This window comes from Cavia porcellus, unplaced genomic scaffold (assembly GCF_034190915.1).
Source record: "Cavia porcellus strain 051 isolate PalLab524CR breed Dunkin Hartley unplaced genomic scaffold, mCavPor4.1 scaffold_3, whole genome shotgun sequence".
Lineage (NCBI taxonomy): Eukaryota > Metazoa > Chordata > Mammalia > Rodentia > Caviidae > Cavia > Cavia porcellus.
In genome coordinates, this window is record NW_026947486.1 from 119,984,702 (window position 1) to 120,011,119 (window position 26,418).

At 55.5% G+C, this 26,418-nt stretch overlaps 1 protein-coding gene across 6 annotated transcripts in view; it reads left to right on the forward strand.

The window, feature by feature from the left end:
* Atp2b3 (ATPase plasma membrane Ca2+ transporting 3) overlaps window positions 1–26,418 on the forward strand; it is a 58,669-nt gene that overhangs the window by 17,761 nt on the left and 14,490 nt on the right. For 4 of the 6 annotated variants that reach the window (XM_063246560.1, XM_063246559.1, XM_063246555.1 and 1 more), the window contains exons 4-21: window positions 2,443–2,640; window positions 2,747–3,004; window positions 5,685–5,810; window positions 6,394–6,519; window positions 8,642–8,683; window positions 10,216–10,380; window positions 10,674–10,888; window positions 11,254–11,496; window positions 11,994–12,235; window positions 16,113–16,347; window positions 19,297–19,476; window positions 19,559–19,646; window positions 20,174–20,280; window positions 21,525–21,716; window positions 23,394–23,607; window positions 23,808–24,019; window positions 24,944–25,051; window positions 26,208–26,390. In XM_063246560.1, coding sequence (XP_063102630.1) covers window positions 2,443–2,640; window positions 2,747–3,004; window positions 5,685–5,810; window positions 6,394–6,519; window positions 8,642–8,683; window positions 10,216–10,380; window positions 10,674–10,888; window positions 11,254–11,496; window positions 11,994–12,235; window positions 16,113–16,347; window positions 19,297–19,476; window positions 19,559–19,646; window positions 20,174–20,280; window positions 21,525–21,716; window positions 23,394–23,607; window positions 23,808–24,019; window positions 24,944–25,051; window positions 26,208–26,390 — 3,134 coding nt within the window. The remainder of the gene's footprint in view (window positions 1–2,442; window positions 2,641–2,746; window positions 3,005–5,684; window positions 5,811–6,393; window positions 6,520–8,641; window positions 8,684–10,215; window positions 10,381–10,673; window positions 10,889–11,253; window positions 11,497–11,993; window positions 12,236–16,112; window positions 16,348–19,296; window positions 19,477–19,558; window positions 19,647–20,173; window positions 20,281–21,524; window positions 21,717–23,393; window positions 23,608–23,807; window positions 24,020–24,943; window positions 25,052–26,207; window positions 26,391–26,418) is intronic. The other 2 variants (XM_063246556.1, XM_063246558.1) reach the window with 1 other exon arrangement.

Sequence of the window (26,418 nt, forward strand, 5' to 3'; positions counted from 1 at the left end):
GGTCCTATGCCCCCCCCCACCCCGTCTGTGCTCCACAGGAACCCTGGGAAGGAGGGCAGATTAGCTAAGAGCCAACACGATGTGGTCCTAATCCAATTCCAATGGCATCTGGCCTGTGCTCCGGGCAGGCAGCCCATCTGTGTCCATGCCAACTGGCCAGCCCTGCCCCCGTGCCCTGGCCCCAGGCCGCTCTAGAGCCTGCTGGGCAGGCCTGTGCTCAGGAGTGGAGGGGCGCCCCTCCCCCACAGTGGGTACAGAGTGGTGGCGGCAGCTGGCAGGACCCCCACACCCACAGGAAGGCCGAGGCCATAAGGCCGATGATAGGGAGAAGCATTGCTACAGTAGCGAGGGCAAATCAGGCCGAGGACAGGGCAGGTGCCCGGGTGGGGAGGGAGCTCCCGAGGGAGAAGACCAAAGGGCACACAGTAGAGCAGGCAAGAACAGATTCACGCGGTGCCACGGGCACCCACGGGCTCTCTAGAAGTGACGATGGGCTTTTGTTCTTCCCCGGGGGCCCTGGGCTGGGTGCCCGGGGACACAGGCCTCTGGGGCCTCCCCATTCTCATGGCTCCCAGAGCGGAAGGAGAGAAGCTGGGTCTCTTGAACTGGGTCCCTGGTCCGCAGCCCCTCCCCTGCCACCCAGGAGCTGTGACTGGAGTTCCTCTCCATGCAGCTCCTGCAGAAATCTGAGCCGCCGGCCAGGCAGGGCAAAATGAGGCCAGAAGGGGCAGGGAGGCACAGCTGCGGCCCCTCTGGGTGAGGAGAACACCATATGGCTGCCACTTAGCTTAGGGCAGACACTATGAGGCTACAGTCCTTCCACCTTGGCCGGACCTCACCCTGGTTCTCTCCAGGGGCCCCCGTCAGCACCCCCTTGTTCTCCAGGCCTCTCTGCTCGCCCCTGCAGCAGGTGGCAGGAGCAACGCCAGCTGGCGACTCAAGGCCGTCCATCCGCCAGGTATCAGTGCGGCTGGGCGCTGCGGACGGGCCACAGCCCGGGAGGCAGAGCATGAGGAGGGGTGGGAATCCCCGCCACCCCGCTCACCCCTGGGGAAGGTAGCTAAGCATGCACACAGGCTCAGAGCCCCATGGGAGCTTGCTTGGGCCATGGGCACAGTCCCTCAGCTTTCTGACACCCATCTGGTATCTCAGCCTGCTTGGGATCAAGGGGTCTCCCCTGGAGCTCTTGATTTTTCCTTCTTCACCCTCCTTGTCCCCTGGCTTGCATCCTAGGGACAGTGGGCCATTGGCATGAGCCACAAGAACTCTCACTAACCCCAGCCTCTCCAGCACTCATCCTCAGCTGAGGGGGTGAGGCCACAGAACTTGGCAGTCATCATGTACATACATGGCCCCATGGGGTCACCCTGTCCTACCCTTCACGGTGCCCCCACTCAGGCTGGAGGATGGTACTGGTGTGGGCTCTGGGTGAGGCGCTAGGAACGAGGCAGCTGTCACCCACACACCTGGGGTCACTGCGGACACTGGAGCCTCACCTGACAGCCCAGAGCTCAGTTCCCGGCACTCGGGCTTTGCTTCTCCCCAGCCAGCTTGGTCCCCCACCTCCTCTTCTGGGTCCCCTCTAGTGGTCCCCCTGGTTTGTGTCTTTGTACTCCTGGATGTCATGCTCCCTCTCTCTACTCCTCTGAAAAACTTCTGGAAAGTGAACCTCTATCTTTGACTCCAGGGGCCACCCCTCTGTCCTCAGCAGCTGTGCTTTCAAAGGGTCCTGGGCCCCCTAGGCCCCGCCTCTGTGCAGGTCAAGCTGTGCCACCCTACAAACCTTGAGGAGCAGGCCATGGAGGCCAGGATGTGGCCCAGTCTGATGGCGTTTCCGATACACAGCCCCAGCCGGCACTGGGCTGGTCATTGCACGGGGCTTTGCGAAGACGGAGTCCCAGTGTGTAGAGCTGGAGAGATCTTCCCAGGCCGGAAGGGTCACCCTTCAGAGAGGGAAACCAGGCGGTTCTCACCCTTGCCCCTTTGACTGATGACTCCTGGAGCCTCTGGCTGTGGTCTTCTGCCCCTGCCCCGCCCCTGTCCGGTCTCCTCGGCAGGCACTGTCACTTCCTGCAAGTCCCCTTCAGTGACAGTTGGAAGGCAGGACAAGGCAGTTCAAGAATCAACTGGGAATGGATGAAGGAGGCACATGGCCTGGGTGGGGGGGTCCCAGAGATTGGGACGACTGTGGCCCCAAGGCTGCCTGGGTACCATGAGGAAGCTGGCAGCCCCGCTTCCCGGGCTGGAACTGCCTGCCACAGCCACAGAGGGCCATATGCTCACTCCCATGTGGGTCTGCAGAAAGGTCACTGTCCTTGGCCCAGGCAGCCATGCCCTGTTCCAGGGCACCATCTAGAGAGTTCCTCACGGTGCCCAGGGCTCAGGCTGACCTGTCCCAACCTATCCCTCTGTGCTTCTGCCACCCTGTGGGGCACCATGCAGGCCTGGCGGACAACACCAATGACTTGGAGAAGCGCAGGCAGATCTACGGGCAGAACTTCATCCCCCCCAAGCAACCCAAGACCTTCCTGCAGCTGGTGTGGGAGGCCCTGCAGGACGTGACCCTCATCATCCTGGAGGTGGCTGCCATCGTGTCCCTGGGCCTCTCTTTCTATGCACCGCCTGGAGAGGAGAGTGAAGGTGTGGCCCAGGGGTCTGGGCAGGAAGGAGAGGAGGGTGGCTTCCAGATGGCCCTGCCCAGGCTGGCCTGACTATGTTTCTGCCTCTGCTCTATCCTTGGGTGCAGCCTGTGGGAATGTGTCCGGTGGGGCAGAAGACGAGGGTGAAGCGGAGGCCGGCTGGATCGAGGGGGCTGCCATCTTGCTGTCCGTCATCTGTGTGGTGCTGGTTACAGCCTTCAACGACTGGAGCAAGGAGAAGCAGTTTCGAGGTTTGCAGAGCCGCATTGAGCAGGAGCAGAAGTTCACAGTCATCCGGAATGGGCAGCTCCTCCAGGTTCCCGTAGCCGCACTGGTGGTAGGGGATATCGCCCAGGTCAAGTATGGTGAGTGTAGCAGTCTTCACCCACTCCTCCAAGAAGTCTGGCTTCCCTTTCCAGGAAGAGAGGGCCAGACAAGAGGCAACGGCTAGGCTGTCTTCTCTGGAGCACCTGTGCCATCACCTGCAGGGGGCTGGAGACAAGGGACATCACGGGTGTGAGGCTGGGGGAAGGCAGAGTTTGAGACACAATAGTGGCCCCAGGAATCAGGCTGTCCCTGTGGCCTCTGCAGAGGTCTTCGTCACTGCTGCAGGATGCAAATGTCCCTGCTCCCTGGTTAGGTGTGGGTGGTTCTCCCTCTGTCTTAGTCACTTTCCACAGCTGGGACAAAATACTTAACACCCACAGTTTAAAGGAAGAGAAGCTTATTTTGGCTCTTAGTGTTTAGAGGACTCAGTCCATGGTTGGTTGGCTCCAAGGCGTCACAGAGGAAAGAAGCTCACCCTGTAGCAGCAGGAAGCAGAAAGGTGAGGAGCCAGGAGCAAGAGTATGCCGTCCAGGTCCCGCCTCCCACCAGTATATTCAGCTGCTGAACTCAGCAGTGGATTAATCCATTGATAAGTATAGTACCCCCATGATCCAATTGCATTCTAAAAGCCTCCTCTGAATACATGAGACTTTTGGTGGACATTAGTTCTAAACCATAACATGCTTCCCTTGGCCCCCAAAAGATTCATGTCCATTTCACTATGTGAAATACATTTAGCCCATCTCTAAGAGTTGCCAAAATCTTGACAATTCCAGCACTGCTCACAAGTTCAAGTCCAAAGTTTCCTCTAAGACCCAATGCGAACTCATCTATGAACCCCTGCAGAAATCAAAAAGAAAGTTAAGTGCTTTCTTTGGAATGGATAAAACTTCCCATTCCAAAAGGGAGAAATAGGGAGATAGAAAGGAATGGGACTAAAGCAAGACCAAAACCCAGAAGGGCAAACATGAAGTCCAGGAGCCCCATGTCTAGCACCAGGACAAGGGGTGCTAAGATGTGAACTCCCGAGGGCTTGACCGGCCTCACTCCTATGGCCTTGCTGGGTACAGCCCATATGGCCTTTCCTGGGCTGGCTGCACTCACTGCCTATGGCTTTCTTGAGGAGAAATTCCACATTCCTGGAATCTTCAGTTTCCTGGACTCTCCACTGTACTTTCGGCTTTACTCTCACAGTTTGACTCACTTCCCTCTCAGGGGCATACTGCCTGGCTGTCCAGGCCTTTCAAAATCTGAGAGGATCTCTTCATGATCTCGCAACTCTTGCATTGTGCATGCCAGTAAAACCAGAATCACATCAACAACATCAAGGTCTACTACTAGCATGGGCAGTAGCCAAACCCCCTTAGACCACAGCAGCAGAGGTCTCTGAGTGCCTGAATGGCTCAGCACTGTGAAAGGAATCCCACAGAACCAATTCCTTAGGTGGTCCTTCTCAAAGGGCTCATAGGCTGTCTTCTTAAAGGTTCACACTTCTGCATCTTTGAGTGTGTGAAGAGTGGAGGTGAGCCAATTTCTGAGATGCCTTCTGGTCTCCTTTCCTATTGTCCTGATACAAAGTACTTGGGTTCTTTTTAATGCTACTTTTTTCAGCAACCACATATTTCCTGGCTCTTAACTTTACAGGTACTTCCTTTCTGGCCAGGCTGCAAGTTTTCCCAAATCATTTAACTCTGCTTTTTGCTTCAGATTTTCACTGCAAATCAGGCTAAAAGCAGCCAGCAGTACCTATGCTGTAGCCTAAACATTGAGCTGTCTTCAAATTGCCTCCACCAGATCAATTAGTTTACCACCTTTATGTTCAGCATCACACAAAGTCTTAGGACATGGACACAATGTAGACAAATTATTTGCCAGAATGAAACACACATGGTCTGTAGTCCAGTTTTTTCTAATAGTCTTCATTCCCATCTGAAAACTTCTGAGCTTGGCCTTCATGATTCATTTTCCTACCAGCATTCTGGTTTTCTGAGCTCTTGACCAGAATCTTCCATTAATAGCTGCTTACAGCAATTTAGGTCTTCTCTGGTCCATATCTCCAAATTCCTCCCACAGACAAGTTCATTCCAAAGGCTTTCTTAAAACCCTATGATCAGGTACAGCCACAGCCATGACCCCACTCCTGGTACCAAAATTTGTGTTAGTTACTTTCCTGTTACTGGGACAGAGTACTTAAAAGCCACAACTCAAAGGAGGAGAGGTTTATTTTGGCTCCAGTTTTTAGACAACTCAGTCCATGGTTGATTGGCTTCAAGGCAGAAGTCACATGGTGGAGAAGCATAATACAGAAAAGTCTGAGCCCATGGCAGCCAGGAAGTAAAGAAAGAAGGGAAGCGCTCAGGATAAGAATATACTTTTCCAAGTCACTCAGCTAATGACCCACCTCTTCTGACCAGGCCATACTCCCTAACAACACATTTACCTACTGAACTCATGCATGCTTTAATCCACTGATGAATGTAGCAACCACATGACCTATCACCTTCCCAAAGCTGAACCTCAGAAGACATGAGCCTTTTGGGGGACATTTTAGACCTAAACCATGACATCCTCCCAAAGGAGGATACTGATGGAAGAGGGCTCTCAAGTGCCTTTCCCAGGTGATCCCAGGGACTTCCCTTGGGGTAGCTTGGAGGAGGCAGTGGGAAGAAAAGCCTGGAGACCCACAGTGTTTGGCTCCTGTTCTGTGCCGACCTTTAGGAGACTTGCTGCCTGCTGATGGTGTGCTCATCCAGGGTAATGACCTCAAGATCGACGAGAGTTCCCTGACAGGCGAGTCAGACCACGTGCGCAAGTCAGCTGACAAAGACCCCATGCTGCTGTCAGGTGAGGGCTGCCTTCGCAACCGCCCAGCACAGAGCCAACTTGGAAGTCATTTGGCCCAAATACCTTCCAGGCTCACCTGACTGATGGCCTCCTCGAGTAGCCCTTCCTGCTGGGGAGCCATGGCAAGGCCACTGGGGGGCGGGGTGCTGATAGTGGCAGCTGCAGCCACAGGGTAAGGAAGTAGATGCTGCCAGCTTAGCAGGGCCTCTGAGTCCAGAATAGGAAGCCCCAAGTAGGGGAGAGCTTGCTGGGGTACAGCATAGTGTCCTGCCAAATCCAGACCCTGGAGAAGACCCAGTGGACACAATGCTCGTTTTCCTGAAGGTTATGACTTAACCCAATAGGAAATGTCACCCCTGGAGGACCCTATGAATGACTCACCACCTGGCCCTCTGTGGGCCTCTGGGTCCCTGCTAAGCCAGGAAGCAGGCTACAGCGTAGCCTGAAGGCCAGCACAGTCCTGGTGACTTCTGGGTGCTGAGTCCCTGCCTCCGGGATTCCTTGAGAGCGGACCTGCAGGCACCTGAGCATGTCGGCCACTGGGTGGTGCAAATCTCTGTCTCCATCTCTGTTGCTGTGCCAGGCACTCATGTCATGGAAGGTTCAGGAAGAATGGTGGTGACGGCTGTTGGTGTGAACTCCCAGACAGGCATCATCTTCACCTTGCTGGGAGCTGGCGGAGAGGAGGAGGAAAAAAAGGATAAGAAAGGTAAGGCGGCACCAACTTCTGGTTTCCAGTGCTGATGGCAGCCCTCCAGCCAGGGCACCTGCGTTTTCTTCTTGTCTGCCTACAGCGGGTCCCCTCCTGGGGAGAGCCGGCCCTCAGAGCCTCCCTGCCCTCCCAGGTCCCAGCCCCACAGGCCCAGCCTGACTACTTCTATGACTCCGACCCACACCTGCATGCCACTTCTCTGGCTCTGGCCTCTCCTGCAGCCCAAACTGAGAAGGGAGCAGAGATTTCTAGGCTTGTGCCTCCCACCCAGGAGATTCTGCACATGCGCTAGAACTCTGCTTCCTGCCAGAGACCTCCAGCAGGGCCCTGGGACCAGGGAGCTAGCAAGAGGACAGTCAGTCTCAGGCTGCAGACGGCCTGGGCCTGCCTGCCCCAAGCCCCACAGGGACAGGCTGGCATAAGGAAGGACACTCTAGCAGCCCCAGCCTCCCTCCCCCCCTCCCAGCTCCCAGCTCCATGGGCTGCTGTGGGCCTCATCCCCTGGCAGCCTGCATCTCCCTCCATGGGCACTGCCCTGCTCCCGGAGACCAGGCCCACTGCGACCACTTGTTTACTGCACCGAGTCCCTATCTCCATGTGCCTCAGCCCAGGGTCCTTCCTCAGTGGGCACCTGGGTACACAGGCGGCTAGGTGGGCCATAGACATGGTCCAGGCCAGCCTGCACTGGGCTAGAGTCCCCAGACCTTTCTCCAGGAACAATAGCTGGCCCTGTCTGGTGGCCTCTTGGTCACAGCCAGTGGCAGGGAACCCCTTCCATAGAGGGCCTCCTCCCCACCTCCACACCAGAGGCTCCACCTCTTTTAGACTGCTGGAGCCTCCAGTCCTGGTGCCCCCTAGTCCCTTTGCAGGCTCCTGGCCTCCTACTCTGTCCCTGCACTGTTGGTGCCTCTCACAACTTGGTCCTAGGCCCCTCCTCTTTCAACTTGACCCCCACCTCACCCCTCTCTGGCACCCTCAGACTGTGCAATTTAGGGCCCGGAGGAGGCTGGCTTCTAAGAGGAGAGTTCGATGCACCCAGAATTTCTCCTTCCGCCACCCTAGCCCTGCCCCCTGGGTGGTCCTGCCACCTGCCACCTCTTCTCTCTGGCTATCCCTCTTGACTACAGCTCTATTCAACCTTTCCCACAAGGTGCCTGCCTCTCTCAGCGCTGTCCCCGCTCCAGGCCACCTCTCCTTACAGCACCCACTCACCCCAGGCCTCCTCCCTCCTTGAAGGCCTCTCCCAGCCCTGTCTGCGTGCCACTCTGTGGCCTGTCTGGCCACACCCTCTGTCGTGCTGTTCTGTCACCCGTGCTGCTATCCTATGTCTATGGGTGTCTCCTGTGCTCCCCAGTCTCCTTTCCCTGGGAACCGCCCCTCTAGCCTGCACAGGTGCCTTGGGCAGAAAGGACCCAAACCACATTCCACCTTCAGCTGAGATGGGGTTCTGCTTCCTTCTTGGGAACCCCAGAGCCCAACCCCACTGCCTAAGAGCTGCTTGGCTCCCTGTCTGTCCTTGGATCGATCCCCAGTGTTAATGAGCTGTTGAGTAGGAACCAGCAGGCCAAGCCACAAGACCCCCTTGCCCAAATTAGAGCCAGGGAGATGTGGTCCAGCACAGCTCTTCTAACAGCCACCTGCTGTGCCCAGACAGGTCCCCTGGGACCAGCCTGACCTGCTCAGGGGGCCTTCCTGTATGGTTGCCCTGGGTACACACGCAAGCCCCATTGTGAGCTGCCTTGGAGGTGCCTGGCAAGTGCCCGAGACCCAACAGAGTGCTGCACGTGCACACCCAGAGCTCACTGCCAGCCGGGGACCTGGGCACAAAATCTCATGGGCTACACTGGAGGGGGTGGGCAGCTCTGCCCCAGCCCTGTGTGGCCTGGGCTCCATTAGGGCTGGCGTTACGGGTTCAAAAAGCCCTGGCCAGTGGTTTTGCTCAGGACACCCAGAGAATGTCTGATGGCCACATGGAGGGAGGTGGTGACAGCCCCATCCCACATCCCGCACTGCACTGTGCGTGCCCCAGCTCTGTCTGCTGTCCTGTGTGCATGTGTGTGTGTCCTGGCCACGTGGGTGTTCTCAAGTCTCCGTGTCTGTCATTCCTCTCCCACTGTAGGCAAGCAGCAGGATGGGGCGATGGACAGTAGCCAGACCAGAGGTAATGCAAGCCACCACTGGGCAGCCAGGAGTCTGGGGGAGGGGCTGGGAGGGCTGGGGGAGGGGCCACCCACAGCCAGCAGGAATGCACCTGGAGGCCAGGTGAGTGGTCCCATCCTTGCCAGAGGGTGGAGGGGACACTCTGAGTTTGCTCCAAGCTGCCCACCTGCAGCCACTGCCGGAAGCCCAGAGGGGCTGCCTAGGGGGTGGCCAGCTTGTCCTTGCAAAGAGTGAGCACCCTGTTCCATTTGGCCAAATGAGGAAACTGAGGCACAGACAGGGTGACTTGCCTGAAGCTCTGGGTCCTAGTCCTTTGGGTTTCCCAGGTGAGTGCGCTTTCAGCCGAGCCCATGGGCCAGGGTCACAGCCAACATCCAAGGGGCAGAGGCCTGGGTGCCTGGTGGGCGCTGGGAGACACAGGAAGAAGTGGCTGGGTGACGGGGGGTGGCCTGAAGAGAGATGTCAGGTTAAATCAGTGGTCGGCTCCTGGTGACAGGAATGCAGGGATATAGCACGGCCCTGGCCCTCAAGAAGGCCATGGGCAGAGGTGAATAGTTGTAAGCTCTACGGCCCAGACACCTGGGGACCCAGGGACTAGGACAGGGTCACCAAGCCAACTGCAGCTCATAGCAAAACTGAGGTTGACAGGGCATTTGGGACAGGAATAGCGCAAAGGCTGGAGCCCTGGGTTGAGGGGGTGCGTGGAGGTGGAGTACAAGGCTAGAGTGGCTCAGCTGGGCAGGGCGTGGCATGTCCCAGAGGGCTCTGGGAGGAAGAAGCTATAATGAGTGGCCCTGGGTTTCTGGGCAGGGAGGAAGGGTGCAAAGGTGACAGCCACAGTGCCAAGAGCACTTCGCACAGGGGTCCAGAGAGAAGCGGGAGAAAGGTAAGCTTGGGGACCCTGACTGCCACGCCAGGGGCGCCGCCTGCAGATGTGAATTCCCTGGGCAGTGTACCTGGAGGGAGCCCAAGGTGTGTGAGGCTGGGGCTTGGCAGGGCTGGGGGACTCGCCTGTACCCCACCAAAGGCAGCGAGGATGAGGCACCAGGGCCCCACCCAGGAGGAGAAAGGGAAGCTGAAAGAGGTGGCCGGGGACAGAAGGGCTACAGGAGGAGCGGGCCCAGGCAGGACCAGGCGGGTGGGAGGAGAGGAGCCAGGAGACGGCTCAGATGCCACCAGGGCAGAAGAGCCAGCCTCAGCTTCAGGAGCATTCTCCAGACCACAGGCCTCTGCTCCCAGGTACTGAGAGGTGGCGCATTCCGGGAATGGCCACCGCATCTGTGTGCCTAAGTTCCTTGTGTTGTGTCTGTCCTCTCTTCCTGTCCCACGAGGAGGGTGCTGCAGCAGCCCACCTCCCTTGGGACTTGGGCTTAAGCAGCCACACAGGGAAGGCCGGTTGAGCTTGGATTTAAGCGCACTCCCAGGGAACCCCGATTCCTCGGGGTGGTGCGGCATGACACCCTGCTGATAGTCCCCAGAACCCCTTCCCCTAGCTAGGCCCTAACCTTGCCCACCGGGCTCCTCTGTGTACAGCCAAGAAGCAGGATGGGGCAGTTGCCATGGAAATGCAGCCCCTGAAGAGTGCGGAGGGCGGGGAGATGGAGGAGCGGGAGAAGAAGAAAGCCAGCGTGCCCAAGAAAGAGAAGTCGGTCCTGCAGGGCAAGCTCACGAAACTGGCTGTGCAGATTGGGAAAGCAGGTAGGGACAGCTGGAGGAGGATAGCCAGGGGCCACTGAGCAGGCGCAGGGACACTGGCTCCGGGGATGGCGGCAGGGCTTGTGGAGCAGGGAGAGGCGATGCGGAAGGTCGCGTAGTCCCACACACGCACCCCAGGGCTTCTTCCCAGGGACTAGGGGCAACTCTGGGTGTCCTAGGGAAGGCCCCAGGCTAGCTCAAGCCAGCTGCAGGGCTGAAGTTACGGTGGCCCTGACCTCTGCTCCCCTCTCCTCCCTCCTTCTCCCTGCTGCACCGCCTCCGCCGTGGCTGGGCAGGACTGGTGATGTCGGCCATCACTGTCATCATCCTGGTCCTCTACTTTGTCATCGAGACCTTTGTTGTGGATGGCCGGGTGTGGCTGGCAGAGTGTACGCCAGTCTACGTGCAGTACTTTGTGAAGTTCTTCATCATCGGCGTCACTGTGCTGGTTGTGGCTGTCCCAGAAGGCCTGCCTCTTGCTGTCACCATCTCCTTGGCTTACTCTGTCAAGGTAATCACGAGGCTTACAGTTGGTTCCATCCCACAGTGTCAGACAAGGGAGTGGGATGTGGCTGGCGAGGGGCTGAAAGGCAAGCAACCCAGGGGCCATGTGTGACCCTGGGAGTATGGGAGAGCCAGGCTGGCGTGGGGAGCCACGTGCCAGCAGGTGAGCTGAGAGAGCGATCCCGGGACATCAGCGGCCTGGAGTCTGCCCGCTCCTTTGGTTTGGCTGCCACCCAGCCCAGTGCCAACCGAGGTCCCCAGTGAGCTGTCAGCGCCACTCACATGCCATATCTGTATTGACCATGTCTCGGTCCCCTTCCCCTGCTAAGCTAACAACCCAAGTGCCCCCCACCCCCTCTGTGTCCTTTGCAGAAAATGATGAAGGACAACAACCTGGTCCGCCACCTGGATGCCTGTGAGACCATGGGCAATGCCACAGCCATCTGCTCGGACAAGACGGGCACACTCACCACCAACCGCATGACTGTTGTCCAGTCCTACCTAGGAGACACCCACTACAAGGAGATTCCAGCCCCCAGCGCCCTGACTCCCAAGATTCTTGACCTCCTGGTCCATGCCATCTCCATCAACAGTGCCTACACCACCAAAATACTAGTGAGCAGGCGCAGGAGGGCAGGCTGGCAGGGCCACTGCAGGGCGAGGGCAGGGGCCGGGCTGGGGGCATGGCATGAGCATCTAAGGGGCTCGCAAGGCCCCCTTAGGAGTTTTGAGGGATTACAGGTGTAGCTCAGTGGTTAAGCGCTTGCTTAGCATGCACAACGCCCTGGGTTCTGTGTCCAGCACTACAAAGAACAAAACAAAACAAAAACAACAAAATCAGAACTTTGGAGCAGAACCTCTGGAGTTCTGGCCACCCCTCTTCCCATTCCTAGCATGAACAGGTGCACTGGCTGCTGGGCGGGCCTGGTGAATGACGGGAAATCGGCCCGCAAAGGCTCACTTTGCAGCTCGGGCAGGGCCCCTTCGGTTCACACTGGGCCTCCTGCTGTCCTGCCAGTGTGGTAGGCACAGCTGGGCAGGAGCCAGGGGGCCTGGGACAGCACGGGGGTGCTTGAAGCCCCCACGCCATGCTGGCTCTCCTCGCCCTGCAGCCTCCAGAGAAGGAAGGCGCCCTCCCACGTCAAGTGGGGAATAAGACTGAGTGCGCTCTACTGGGCTTTGTGCTGGACCTGAAGCGGGACTTCCAGCCCGTGCGGGAGCAGATCCCAGAAGATAAGCTTTACAAAGTGTACACCTTCAACTCGGTCCGCAAGTCCATGAGCACAGTCATCCACCTGCCCGACGGCAGCTTCCGCCTCTTCAGCAAGGGGGCCTCGGAGATCCTGCTCAAAAAGTGAGTGGGCCACAGGAGGAGCCAGGGGCTGGGTGGCTGGGGCTAGCTAAAGGGTGTGCACAAAATCTCTTGCTTTATGTCTGTGGCAAAACAGGCCTAAAATGCAATTGACTATTTTAACTGCTTTCTACTGTGTGGTTTGGTGGCACTCAGTGTATTCACAATGTCAACTGTCTCTGCTGCCGGTTCTAAAACATTTCGATCACCTTAGAAGGAAACCTAGATACATTAAGTAGTTACTCTTCAGCCCTGACCACAACTGCTCTGCTGTCTGTCCTTCTGGATTTGCCTAATTTGGACCAGTCCATTTATATGGAATCATATACTTAGTGGCATTTGTGTCTGCCTTTTTTTTCCTGAGAATAATGTCCTCATATATCAGAATTTCATTCCTTTTTGGCAGTTGAATACCATCCTCCATATAGGGAAGACCATGTTTTGTTTCCCCATTCATCCATGTACAGAACAGGGCTGTTTCCACAGTTTGGCTATGGTGAAAAACGCCATGAAAGTTCATATATATGTTACTGTTTGAACACACATTTTCAACTCTTGGGGGATACACGCTGTGTTAGCTTTCCATTACTATGACAAATAACTAGATAGGCAACTTATAAAGAGAAAAGGTTTATTTTGGCTTACAGTTTTTGGAAGTTTCAGTCTATGGTCTGTCGGTCTCATTATAAGACCACTACATCATGGCAGGGAGTGTGCAGTGGCGCAAAACGTCACTCATTTTGTGGCTGGGATGAGAAGGAGGAAGACACTATAGTCTGATGACCTCCTTTGAAGGCACACAGTCAGTGACCTAAAACCTCCCTGTTAGGCCTTACCTTTTAAAGTTCTACCACCTCCTGGTAGTATCAAGCTGAGGACCAAGTCTTTAAATCCAGAGGCCTCTGGGAGATAGTCCAGATCCATGTAGGCATAGGGCCACCTCACAGTGAAAAACACATTCAGTCCATCTCTGAGAGTCCCCAAAATCTTAACAATTCCAGCATTGCTCAAAAGTCCAAGTCCAAAGTTCCCTCTAGGACTCAAGGCAAACTCTTAGCTGTGAGCACCTGTAAATATCAAAAAAGAAAGGTAAACACTTCCAACATGCATTGGCATAACGATAAACATTCCCATTCTAACAGGGGACAAGTAAGAAAGTCACATGGAAGGATCAGACCAAAGCAAGACCAAAACCCAGGAGGGAAAACATCAAAGCTGAAAACTCCAGGGCCACATTTGGGACACATTGTGATGGGATATGGACCCCCAAGGACTTAAACAGCCTCACCCTTGTAAATTTGCTGGGGGCAGCCTTCATGGATTCCCTCAGGATTAGCTTTGCTCTGCCATGCATCTCCTGCCCCACAGGCCTTCCTTTGCAGTCTTGGTGGAAGCCTCCTTGGCCCCATAACTCTTGTGCTGTGCATGTCTGCAAACTCCAGTGTCTCATAGATGATGTCCAGATCTGCCGCCAATGTGAGCTACACCTGGGCCCCCTTGAACCATGGCTCCTGCAGTCCTGAGTGCCTGGATTAGTACAGGGAAAATAATCCCAGGAAAACAATTCCCTAGGTGCTTTTGGGTGGACAGGGCACTCTGGGCCACTCTTCTCCAAAGACTGACCTGGAAAGTCTTTCATACAAATTTGTATTTCTTTCTCTCTAAGCCTGATATTCCCTGGAGTCTTCCCTATGCTTCAAATGAAAAGGATTAGCTCCTTTTTAGCAGTAGTAGCAACTACAACTGCACCTTCCTTAGCCACAACATCATGTATACTTCTTTTCCAGCCAAACAGTGACTTTTCCAAGTCTCTTTACTCTGTTCTCCTTACTCCCAGTTCTCAGTAAGTTTGGTTTAAAGCAGTCAGCAATACCCATACCATCGACTAAACACTGTACTGCCTTGAAATTCCTCCACTAGATAAATAAGTCCATCGCCTTCAGAGCCAGATGCCCATAAAGTCTTGGGGCATTGACAAAATACCACCAAGTTTTTTCTCGCCACAGCACAACAAGGATGAGCTGCCAGCCTACTGCCCACCAGAGCCCTTGTTCTGTCCGAAAGCTCATCAGCATAACCTGTGCTGCTGCATCTGCTCAGCACTGGGGGCTGCCGAGCTCCCACCAGAGTCACGAGGAATCTCTGCTTTCCCTAGCCTTTCTCTAGGCTGCTCCCCCAAACTCCTCCAGGGCTCCTTCCGCAGACTCTTCCACTTTGTGGTTTCCAGTGACAGCACCAATTCCACTCCTTGGTGCCAGTTTTCGAGGCATCCTCACTGTCTGCCATATTAGCCATCACCTCCGCCTAGGGATGAGCTTGCCCGACCATGTGGCCACTTTGTGCCTACATCTTTGAGACCCCTGCCAAGAGGGTTTTCAAAATGTCTCCACTGTCCCTGGCCCCACCCACAAGTACTTCTCATCTTCACCAGTATTTGTTATTTTCTGCTATGCCTGTCACCCTTCCCATCCTAGTGGGCGTGCAGTGGGAACTTGTGCTGGTTGTGACTTGCATGTCCCCAGGGACTGTATCTTGGGCCAATTTCCCTGGGCTCAGTGGTCATCCCTAGGCCTCCTTTGCCCATGTTGGAGGGGGGTCGTTTGTCCTTTCACCGCTGAGTTGGAAGTGTTCTTATATATTCTGGATGCTAGATCCACACCAACCCTACTCTGTGGCTATTTCTTCCCATCCCATGACTTGTCTTCTCACACTCTTGCTGTGTTTCAAGACTGTGCTTAAGTCCAAGCATCTGTCCCTGCTGCTGCAGTTTATGTGGGTTTCTTTCCGAGGCTATGAAAGTGTTCTAGTTGATCGTGGTGGTGTGTGTATGTATCGTTGAAATCCCAAGACCCATTGAATTGCATGATTTCAATGGGCAAATTCTGTGGTATGTGAATTATAAATCAATAAAGCTGCACCCATGGCCCTGGCCTTTCTGTCCCCCATATGCTCCTCCCTTCACAAGCCCACCACCCACTCACCGAGCACACCCTTACCGGGCCACCAGCCAGCATGGGTGACTCCAGGTGGCCCTACCCAAAGCCACCTCCCACCTGATGCTGTCCCTGCTGAGGGTGGCTGCTGGATTGAGGTGCCCAGTCCTCTTTCCATGCCTCCCTTCCGGTGAGTGCTGTGGGCCCAAGCTCTGCAGCTGGGGCTGAACTCTGGTCCTACTGCTCTCCTTTGCCAACTGTGTCAACATGAGCAGGTTATACCTCCACTGCCTCAGTTTCCCCTCCTAACAGGGAGCTAGAAAGCATATTGATCTCCTGGGAGTGTTCCTCATCTTGACAGCCAGTTCGTGTGTCACCCGTCTCCCTTCTTCCACCACTCCTGTCCTCTGGCTGGATCCCCTAGGCTCATCAGAGCCTGGACTGACACACCTGCCACCCAAACGCATGGCTTTCAGCTTTTCCTGGAGTCTGTCGACACCTGCCACAACCTGGCATCCTTCCTGCCACCCCGGTCTCTTGGGCAACCACAATACATGAGTGTCCCGAGGCTGCAGGAACAAATGTTCCCAAACCAGGTGGCCTCGAACAACAGAAACTTGCCACCTCTCAGTTCCAGAGGCCAGAAGTCAGTCAAAAGTCAAAGATGGACTGGGCCATGCTCCCCCAGAAGCTGTAAGGGCCCATCCTCACTGCCTCCCCAGTTTTCTGGGAGGTGGCTGTCATCGTTAGTGCTGTGGCTCACAGCTGCAGCATGCTACCCTCTGCCTACAGTTACAGGCCATTCTCCCTGTCCATGTGTTTCTACACACCCTGTTCTCTTGGGGGGACTCAGTCATGGCTGAGGCCCTGCCCCAATCTGGTGCGATCGGCACTGTTTTCCCTGGTTGCTTCCTGTCTCCACCTCACCCGGCCCCCTCCCTGCCCAGGTGCACCAACATCTTAAACAGCAGTGGGGAACTCCGGAGCTTCCGCCCTCGGGACCGGGATGACATGGTGAAGAAGGTTATAGAGCCGATGGCCTGTGACGGCCTGCGCACCATCTGCGTCGCCTACCGAGACTTCTCTGCAGGCCAGGAGCCTGACTGGGACAACGAGAATGAAGTGGTGGGAGACCTCACCTGCATCGCCGTCGTGGGCATCGAAGACCCCGTGCGGCCCGAGGTAGCCACCCCTCTTCTGGTCACTGACCTGGTAACTCCCTTGAGCCTGGGCTTATCCAGTGGGTGGTGGCTGGACTTTTCTCGTATCTGACTTTTCCAGTTGTCACCGTTTTCCTGCCAGAGTTATAAGTAGGGCAAACTGGCCAGTTCCAGAGTCCAGGAAGACTGGGCAGGGCACCTGATGACAGACTTGGGGCATTCCAGGGACATGACTGTCCCACCCAAGATCAGAGCACCTTTAACATGCTGGGCTCTGGCCCACACAACTGGGGAGCAAACTGTACACTAGAGGCCCCATCTACTTGTCTGTGGGTGGTCACCAGGGGTGACTGAGTGGGGAAGCCTGAGGGGACACAAGTTTGGGGGACAAGGTGGGAAGATCTCAGACAAGGGTTTGGTTAGGCCCAAAAGTTTAGCTTCAGGACTTCTGTGGAAAGTTGAGTGGCCAGGGGGCTAAGGGGCTGATGGAAGGATGTGCTGGGGACATCTTTAAGCAGATGACGCCACCAGGGTAACGTGGCTGTGACCGACAAGAACAGAATGAAGAAGAGCAGGTGAACTCAGGCCCAGCCTTGACGCTGACATGGCTTTGCTTTTTTTTTTTTTTTTTTTTTTTTTTTTTTTTTTTGAAGATTTTTTAAAAAATTTTATTTAAGGAGAAAAAAGAAAAAAAACAGAAAAAGGGTACAAGTTATATAGAATTTCAGAAAAAATAAACAGTAGGAAATCACTAGTTAATAGATTACATATTGTCATCTTAGAAATAGTTGTTCCAGTTACAAAATTAAAGCATATAAAGTGGACATTCAAACAGTGAGACTGCAAACAGTTCTGTTCAATGATCCAATAAAACTCAGTAATATGGTTACCTATCTTATACACTTAAATATACATGCAGTTCATGGCTTTGCTTTTTAAAGATGGGACACCCTCAGGCAGGCAGAGTCAGAAAGAGCTCTCTGCATCCCAGACCCTCTCCATCAGTGCCACCTCCTGTCAGCAGCAAGGCTACCTCGACCCTGCCTCTTAGCTGGAAAAGCAAATGTGTAGAATGTGCAGGCATCAGGATGGGCGGAGAGACCTCATGCCTCGGTCACATACCTGAGACACCCAGTTCACAAGACAGTGCTCACCACATTGAAACAGAGACTATGGATCACTGTCAGCAGAGCAACCTTGAGGTCCCAAAGATACCTCGGTCACTGAGCCCAAGCAGGGAACACCTGGCCTGGGAGAAATGGGTGGACACAAGGGAGTTGCAGGGAGTAGCAATTGTTTTTTTGTAAGTGTTCATCTCAGAAAATGTCAAACACTGGCAAGTGACAAGAAAGCCACAAGAGAGACCCCCAGTGGCTAAGGGACAGGAAGAGGTCACCATAGCCTGTGCCTCCAGGAATCAGGGCAACTCCCTTCTGGCTTGAGAGTGGCCAGGAGAGAGTCTCAGGTGGCAGATCACAGTGATAGGGCCAGGTGGGGGGACCAGGCAGACCCTCGGGGGACTGGCCAGCCAGGGGGTGCTGGGGGAGCCCAGAGGGCCTGGTAAAGCACTTGTACTTGGAGACATGGAATGGCTGCCACCAGAAGAGGCAGGGCTGTGTTCACTACTGATGCCAGGGTGCGACCCGGCCACGGCCACAGACACCCAGCTGGCCACCGTGCTGTCAGGCTCTGGGGAGAAAGCAACAGGAGGGACAGTTCTTCCCAGACAGATGAGGCATGCCACCACCTGGGGCTACAGCTACCAGGCCTCAGGCTCTTCATGGCCACTTGGTGGCAGCAGAGGGGTGGCATGGGAGCTGACTAGTAGCTCATGGCCTTATGCAGCACCCCAAGATCCTCAGAAAGCAGAAGGCATCCCTGAGGCTGGACACAGACGCAGGTGCAGGATACGCGCTCCCTCTGGCAGCTGAGCTCTTCCCGGCCACTCCCAGGCCACTTGCTTTGGGGATTACTGGCCCTGTGTCACAAGCCTGAAGTGGAGACCGCTGTATTCTCACCTCCACTGTCTCTTGGCTGCTCTGGGCTGAACCTACCTTGACCCCGCTCAGCCCTGCTGTTCTGCTTTTTACCGGCCACTAGTCTTCGTCCTTTCCTGTCAAACCCGAGGCATGCTGTCGACCGAGCAGCGCTCTGCTTCCCCAGCCCGGAGCGCCAAGAAGAAGGCTCATTCCCCAGGGAAATGGTTGTTTTGTTTTTTTCATGTTTTGTTTTTTTTGTATTTTGTGAGACAGGGTCTCACTACACAGTTCAAGCTGGCCTTGAACCCCCTATGGAGGCCAGGTTGGCCTCAAACTCACAGTGATCCTCCTGCCTCAGCCTCCTGAGTACTGCGATTACAGGCATGGGCCACCATACCTGGCTGGTTTAGGGTTTATACTGTGACATAAAAGCGGAGACAAATGAGTGATGAGCTCAGAGCTTGACCACAAGCCAGCTGGTGGCGGGGAGGCCACCCTGAGTCAGGATCCTGGCAAACATCAGGGACCCAGCAAAGTGCCCAGGGTTGGGAGGCCAACACCACCACCGTCCAGCTGTGACCAGCAAGCTGGCTCTGCTCAACAGTTCTGAGGCTCAGTTTCCAAGCTGGAAAACAACACTGACAGAGTTGGGTGATCCCGTCGTCACCCTGACGACCTTTGCAAACTTGAGTCTGATAATTCCCTTGCTAGGCATAAAAGCTTCTGGTGGCTTTCTGCCAGCCCTGCTTGTACCACTAGGGCCGGATCTGAACTGTCACTGGCCCCTGGGGTACAGTGTGGTGAAGGGAGAAACTGGGGAAGGTGGCCAAGGGGCTTGGGGAGGTGACTCCTCTGTCACCCAAGAGATCCTTGCTCCACTGCCAGCCTCGCTGGAACTCAGAGTCCTGCAGATCTGGATGCAGGGAGGGACACAGCCCGTGTCAAACCCCTCAGGCTTGACTGGCCCCTCCCACTTGTGTCGTGTCTTGCAGGTCCCTGAAGCTATCCGCAAATGCCAGCGTGCTGGCATCACAGTCCGAATGGTGACTGGAGACAATATCAACACGGCCCGGGCTATCGCAGCCAAGTGTGGCATCATCCAGCCCGGGGAAGATTTCCTGTGCTTGGAGGGGAAGGAGTTCAATCGGAGGATCCGCAATGAGAAAGGAGAGGTAGCCCCACTCCCTCCCTACCCCACCCCACCCCACCCCTGCGCATGCATCTTGGCTCTGCAGCATCCCTGTGCCTCCCCAGATAGAACAGGAGCGGCTGGACAAGGTGTGGCCAAAGCTGCGGGTGCTGGCCCGGTCATCTCCCACTGACAAACACACTCTGGTCAAAGGTAAATGAACTCTCTTGCCCTCTCCCCTGTGGGCCAGCAGCAGCACCCCTGCATGCTGTGACAATTGCTCCTGGACACCCTATGCCACTCTCTGGGTCCCCAGGGCCTGCCTAGGAAGACAGGGGCCATAACTGTAGACCTGCTGCTTCTAGAAACAGTGAAATAAATCCAAGGAAGCAAATTCTCTAGAAGGTCCTTCTTGAACAGGGATCCCAGGGACTCTTTCTCAAGTGAATAGAAAGTGCCCGTGCAAGAAAGGCTCACAGGGGCTGGCAATAAAACTCAGTAGCACAGTGCCTGCCTGGCAAGTGCAAAGTCCTGAGTTCGATTCCTGGTACAAAAAAAAAAAAAAAAAAAAGAAGGGCCCATAGAGGCTGCCTCTTTGTCAAAACAGACAGGGAAATTGAACCCCAGGAGAGGGAGACATTTATCCAAGTCACACAGTATAAGGACTGTCCCTTCTCCCAAATCACACCACCCTGGTTACGGATGGCACCAGCCGTGCCCTGCCTTGTTCTGTGTTCCAGGGATTATTGACAGCACCACAGGTGAACAGCGGCAGGTGGTGGCAGTGACCGGGGATGGCACCAATGATGGGCCAGCCCTCAAGAAGGCGGACGTGGGCTTTGCCATGGTAAGCCACTGTGTCAGCCAGCCTGCCCATTGCTGGAACCAAAAAGCTGACACTCACAACTCAAAGGAGGAAATGGTTTATGCGGCTCATGGTTTCGGAGGAGTCAGTGCATGGTCAGCTGCTGCAGCACAGGAATAGCACAATGGGAGGCATGGGGATCAAGGTTGCCCACCTCAGTGGCAACTGAGAAGCACAACAGGGAGCTGTGCCAGAGAGGAAGTGGTCAGAGACCATGTATCATACCCAAAGTCATGCCTCCATGACCAACCCAGACACCAGAAGTGTGCTTTACTACTGCCCAATCAAGTCGACCTACCACAGTTAATAGTCACAACCCACCCCTTGTCAACTTGACAAGCACACATATCTCCATTTGGCTCACAGTATCAGAGGACTGAGCCCACGGCCACCTGGCTCCAAAATGGAACATGACAGAAGGATATGATGGAGCAAAGGTGCTTAGTTTATGATGGCCAAGAAGCTGAGCAGGGAAACTGTGCCAGAGAGGAAGGCACAAAGGACTCAATATAGTGCCCAAGTTCACAACTTCGTGACACATCCAGACACACCCAGAAGTGTGCTTTGCTAGTCCCTTGGGCGTTCCTTAACCCAGTCATGGCCACCCGTGCCAGGCTGGCTTACCAGAGTCAATGAGACCTGTGGCCCACAGACATTAGATTTACGCCCGAAAGTGAGAGTGAGGATAGGGTGCAGAGTGCTGGAAGGTTCTTTCACATCCTAGCATTTTGGGCCTGAATGGGATCTGCCCATTGAGACATGTGTGTGATTTGTTTAAGGACATTTGATGTGATGACACCTGTGGTGACAGGCCAAGCTGCACCATTAGATGAGAGCAGGGGGCAGGGAGCTTGTCAGTGGTGCCCCCAGTCTGCCAGTGCACACTCCCAGTCAGCTCCTAAGTGGACTGTTGGTCCAAATGTGTACCATGTCCCTACTGCTGGTAAGGAGCTAGCTCTTCCCGTAAAACCCCGATCCTACCAAGCAGGCACTGTCACAAGGCTGGCCCTGGGCTTACAGAGAGCTGGGCTTGGCAGCAGCCTGGTGAGCCATGTTCCCACCTTGTGGAAGGGACCACCCTTTAGTCAGCCCACGTTCAGTGTGGCCCACCAGGAGTCTCATCCAGCCTTCCCATACTCCACCATGGAGGGGAAACCAAGCCTAGCTTCCCTGCGCCAAGGAAGGGCTCCATGAGCACTCTGTGTGTGTTTGTGTGCCACCCTCAGGGCATCGCAGGCACTGATGTGGCCAAGGAGGCCTCTGACATCATCTTGACCGATGACAACTTCACCAGCATTGTCAAGGCAGTCATGTGGGGCCGCAACGTCTACGACAGCATCTCCAAGTTCCTGCAGTTCCAGCTGACAGTCAACGTGGTGGCTGTGATTGTGGCCTTCACAGGCGCCTGCATTACTCAGGTGGGGACAAGGGACTCTCCTTCCCATGAGCACTGGGGCTTTGACTAGGGAGCTCAGGTCTGAGGGTCAATTGAGAGTAAATTTCTTCTTTGCTGTAGATTCTTTCTCTTGTTTTGTTTTGCTTTGCTTTGTCTTGTTTTGTTTTGTTTGATACAGGGTCACATTGTGCAGTTCAGGCTGGCCTTGAACTTGCTATGTAGCCCACTCTGGTCTCAAACTTGCAGCGATCCTCCTGTCTCAGCCTGCCAAGTGCTGGGATAACAGGCGTGTGCCACCACACCAGGCTCTTTGCTGCAGACTCTTTTTCTGAAATCAAATTCAAATACCAGACAAATTGCCACTGCAGAGTACACAGTTCAGCTGGTTTTTAGCATATTCACAGTATTCTCTCTAGTTCCAGAACATGCTCACGGATCCCAAAGGAAATGGCATACCCACTGGCAGGCACACCCTTCCCCCGGCCCCTGCCTCTGTAGAGCTGCTGGTCTGAACATTTTATATGAAGGGACTCAAGTCATTTGTGGCCTTTCACACTTCTGGCTAAAAACCAGCTCACATGGCATCCGCCATTCCTAGAATCTGTGGAGATGCATTTTCCCACCCCTGGGCCCTGTGAGACCCGCATTTGACCCTTGGTAGAACTCGTTCACCTCCTCAGCCAGAGTCCAGGGTGTGCTGGACACTCATGGTTTCTTTTAAACAATGGATATCTAATTCCCATGACATAAACTTTGCCATAACAAACATTTGAAAGTATAATTTGGCACGTGTTAATATATTCACAATGCGATAGAATTGGCCCACTAGCAGACACAGGACATCATCCAAGAGGAAACCCTGCACCCCAGAGCCTTCACTCAGTCTTTTCCCCCAGCCCTTGGACCCTGACCCTGATCTCTGTGTGGACTTGGCAGTACCAGAAGTAGCCCAAGAACGGCATCATGTGACCCATAGCCTCCTGCCTCAGGTTTCCATGAAGCCAAGTTTTCAGAACAACTCAGAAGGGATAACAAGAAAGTGGTCAGCTTTCCTGTCACTGGGTCACAATACCTGACGCCAAAAACTTAAAGGAAAAGAGGTTTAATTTGGCTCGTGGTTTTGGGGAACCCAGTCAATGGCTGGCTGGCTCCAGTACGGGAGCATCACAGCAGAAAGGCATGGCGAAGCAGGGTAGGGGACAGCACCAGCTAGGGAATGGGCCAAGGCCCAGCTATAAACCCCCAAGTCACACTTTCGTGACCCAGCCAGACACACTCACAAGGATGTTCCACCAATTCGCCCCCTACACCCTGGCAGATCCCAAAGCCAATCAGAGTGACACCGTACCCTAACCTCCACAGCAGGTCAGATTCAGAGTGTGGGCCTCTTCCTGTCCTAAGAGAGGCAGGCAGCACTGCAAGCACTGTGGTCCCAAAAGGCAGTGAGGGCCCAGTCTTTGGGCCATTTTGCAGGCTGGGGCTTTCAGTCTCCTAAGGATTTGGATAGCTTGGAGATCACTGCCAGAGGTAGCCAGAGGAGGGATGTGGCAGGAACCTGAAAGCCCAGTAGGAAAAGCTGCCACCCTAAGGGACTACCTGGGCTGGAGATGTCCTGCCGCGTAGCAGTGCAAGTCCAGGATATGGAGCCCTCACGGAGTTCTTCCCTGTGAGGTGGCCGATGACTGTCCCCTCTCCACAGGACTCCCCACTCAAAGCCGTGCAGATGTTGTGGGTGAACCTGATCATGGACACCTTTGCCTCTCTGGCCCTGGCGACAGAGCCTCCCACAGAGTCGCTGCTGCTGCGGAAGCCATACGGCCGCGACAAGCCCCTCATCTCACGCACGATGATGAAGAACATCCTGGGCCACGCCGTCTACCAGCTCACCATCATCTTCACACTGCTCTTTGTCGGTAAGTTGGTGCTGTTGCTGTCCCTGCAGCCCCAGGCCCCGTGCGGTACACACACGACATCAGCGCAGCACACATAGAGAGGGACGCGGCAGTGGTTCCTCTCCAGCGGTGCCGGTGCGGGTGCCGGTGCAGGTGCCGGTGCCAGTGCTGGGAGGGGCGGCCACTTGCCCTCAGCCCCGCCCCTCCACTCTGCCCTCCAGGGGAGCTCTTCTTCGACATTGACAGCGGGAGGAACGCGCCGCTGCACTCACCGCCCTCCGAGCACTACACCATCATTTTCAACACCTTCGTCCTGATGCAGCTCTTCAACGAGATCAACGCCCGCAAGATCCACGGCGAGCGCAACGTCTTCGACGGCATCTTCAGCAACCCCATCTTCTGCACCATCGTGCTGGGCACCTTCGGGATCCAGGTAGCAGGGTCAGCCAGGGTACCCTGGCCCCGTCTGTCCCCATGCAGGCCTGTCTGTCTCCATTCCCAAAAGCAGGGAACCCCTGGCTGGTTTCCCACAACTGTCCCCATGCCGCCCTCTGACACCACTGGGCTGGCCTGACCTTACCTGTGAGCTCGCTGGGGTTAGGGCCCTTGTTGGCGCAGCCTCCCTGTGAGCCTGGGAGCAGTCCATCTTGTGTGTGCCCAGCCCTGCCATCCCCAGATCCAGCTCCTCACTCCTGGAAGTCTAGAAGCTTCTTTTGGTGATGCCTGATGTACCCAAGGCCAGCATGCTGAGCCCTCTGCCTGGCAGGGGTGGCGGGTCCTAAAACACTGACTTGGAAGAAATCCCAAGTGTACTATGGGCCGTGGCACGGGGCATTTGGGAAAAGGGATGCAGTGGGCTTGGGGGGAGCTACTGTGAGGGGTCCTGCCCACCCTGGTGGCCCAGCTCCTGGCTCAGGAGACGGGGGTGGTTTCTGGATTGAACGCCTCTATGGGAAATGCTTGCCCAGTGAATACGAGGGAGCAGGACCCAAGGCAGTTGACTCTTGTGTTATGGGCAATGTGACCTTCCTGTTCCGGGGTCTGGTGTGGGGTGCCTGCAGGCTGGGTGCTGGCAGAGGCTGGGAACATGGCAGCACCCCACCCAGAGCCAGAGTCGCTGGTTACCTAGCACCTTCCCACAGGGGAGCTGAGGCCACATGCCAAGTACACTATGGTCTGTTGTGGCATCCCTAGCCCATGGTCAGTATGGAGAAGCCACCTCTAGCTGCTTGCTGAGGGTGACTGAAGGGAAGGATGCCCAGAAAGAAGAGCCCCACCCTCCCCTGGCACAGCCACGAGTGGGCAGGCAAGGGCTGGGAGCGTACTGCTATACCCACCCCCACCCCCGCTCCTGCAGATTGTCATCGTCCAGTTTGGTGGAAAGCCCTTCAGCTGCTCCCCACTGTCCACAGAACAGTGGCTCTGGTGCCTGTTCGTCGGTGTTGGGGAGCTGGTCTGGGGACAGGTGAGTCTTCCTGCTCAGCTTCCTCCCCTGCCCACTTCCGGGCATCTCTACTATGACACCAGTGATAGGCAAGATCTCAGAAGGCTTGGGCAGCTCAGGGCGTCCCTGCCCAGACTCCCTGCCCTGGAGCCTCAGAGCCTGCACCTGTGATATACTGCCATGACCTGGGGGACACCTGTGACTTACCATGACCTGGGGACAAGGCCACAAATGACAGCTTCAGCACAGCACATGCAAAAGACATAGCTGGGCTGTCACAGCCCCAGGAAGCCACCCTCTTCCCATGACAGCAGCCCAAACTTGCTTCCCACTTGGGAAGTCATCACAGATTTGAAATTTAAAATCTCCCCACTAACTAACCTGCCGGACCAAGCCAAGGTCTCGAGAAATTCAGGATTCCGACCTGCAGAAAATGAAAGAACCTGTGTCCAGACCGGGGGCTGCAGTGAAGCCACCTGCAGGGGCAGGTGACAGTGATCAGATGAGGAGGCAGCAGCCTGGGTCACAAGTGGCTCACCGAGCGTCCCTGGTGCTCCCGGACACACTGCCTGCTCTCTGAGCCCCAGTCCCAGGCTGCCGTAGCACTGTGCTACACCCGCAGCCCCTTTTCACCTTTATATGTGGAGGCAGGATCCCACTAAGTCATTCAGTTGCCCAGGCTGGGCATGCGCCACCTGCAGCTGGCTCCTCTTTGTATTTTATTTTATTTTATTTTTTTCAGTGCCGAGACTGGAACCCGTGGCCTCATGCATCCTAGGCAAGCACTCTACCCCCAACCTGCACCCCCAGCCCCTTTTATCTCATTTTGAAACAGGGTCTAAGCTTCCCAGGCTGGCCTCAAACATGGAATCCTCCCACCTCAGCCTCCCAAGTAGAAGTAGCTTTAGGGTGTGTCCACTCCTCTGTGGCCCTAAGTCCTGCCCTTTGTCTCAAGTGAGCCACATCCTCTCAGGCAGAATGGCCCAGGGTCCCTGAGATATTTCTCAGGTTGCCATAGCATCTCCGAGAGGTCCCCTGGCCAGATGGGGCTCAACGAAGGACACAAGGGCTGCTGGCCCAGATCACCAGGAGGTGGGGTCTCTTGGCTCTCCCTGTCCCCCACAGCCTGCTCTCACAGTCACCTCTGCTTACTGTCCCTCAATGGGGGCTCCCTCAGGTCATTGCCACCATCCCCACCAGCCAGCTCAAGTGCCTGAAGGAGGCGGGCCACGGGCCAGGCAAGGATGAGATGACCGATGAGGAGCTGGCCGAGGGGGAAGAGGAGATCGACCACGCCGAGCGCGAGCTGCGCAGGGGCCAGATCCTCTGGTTCCGAGGCCTCAACCGGATCCAGACACAGGTAGGCAGCCACGTACCTCACTGGTCTG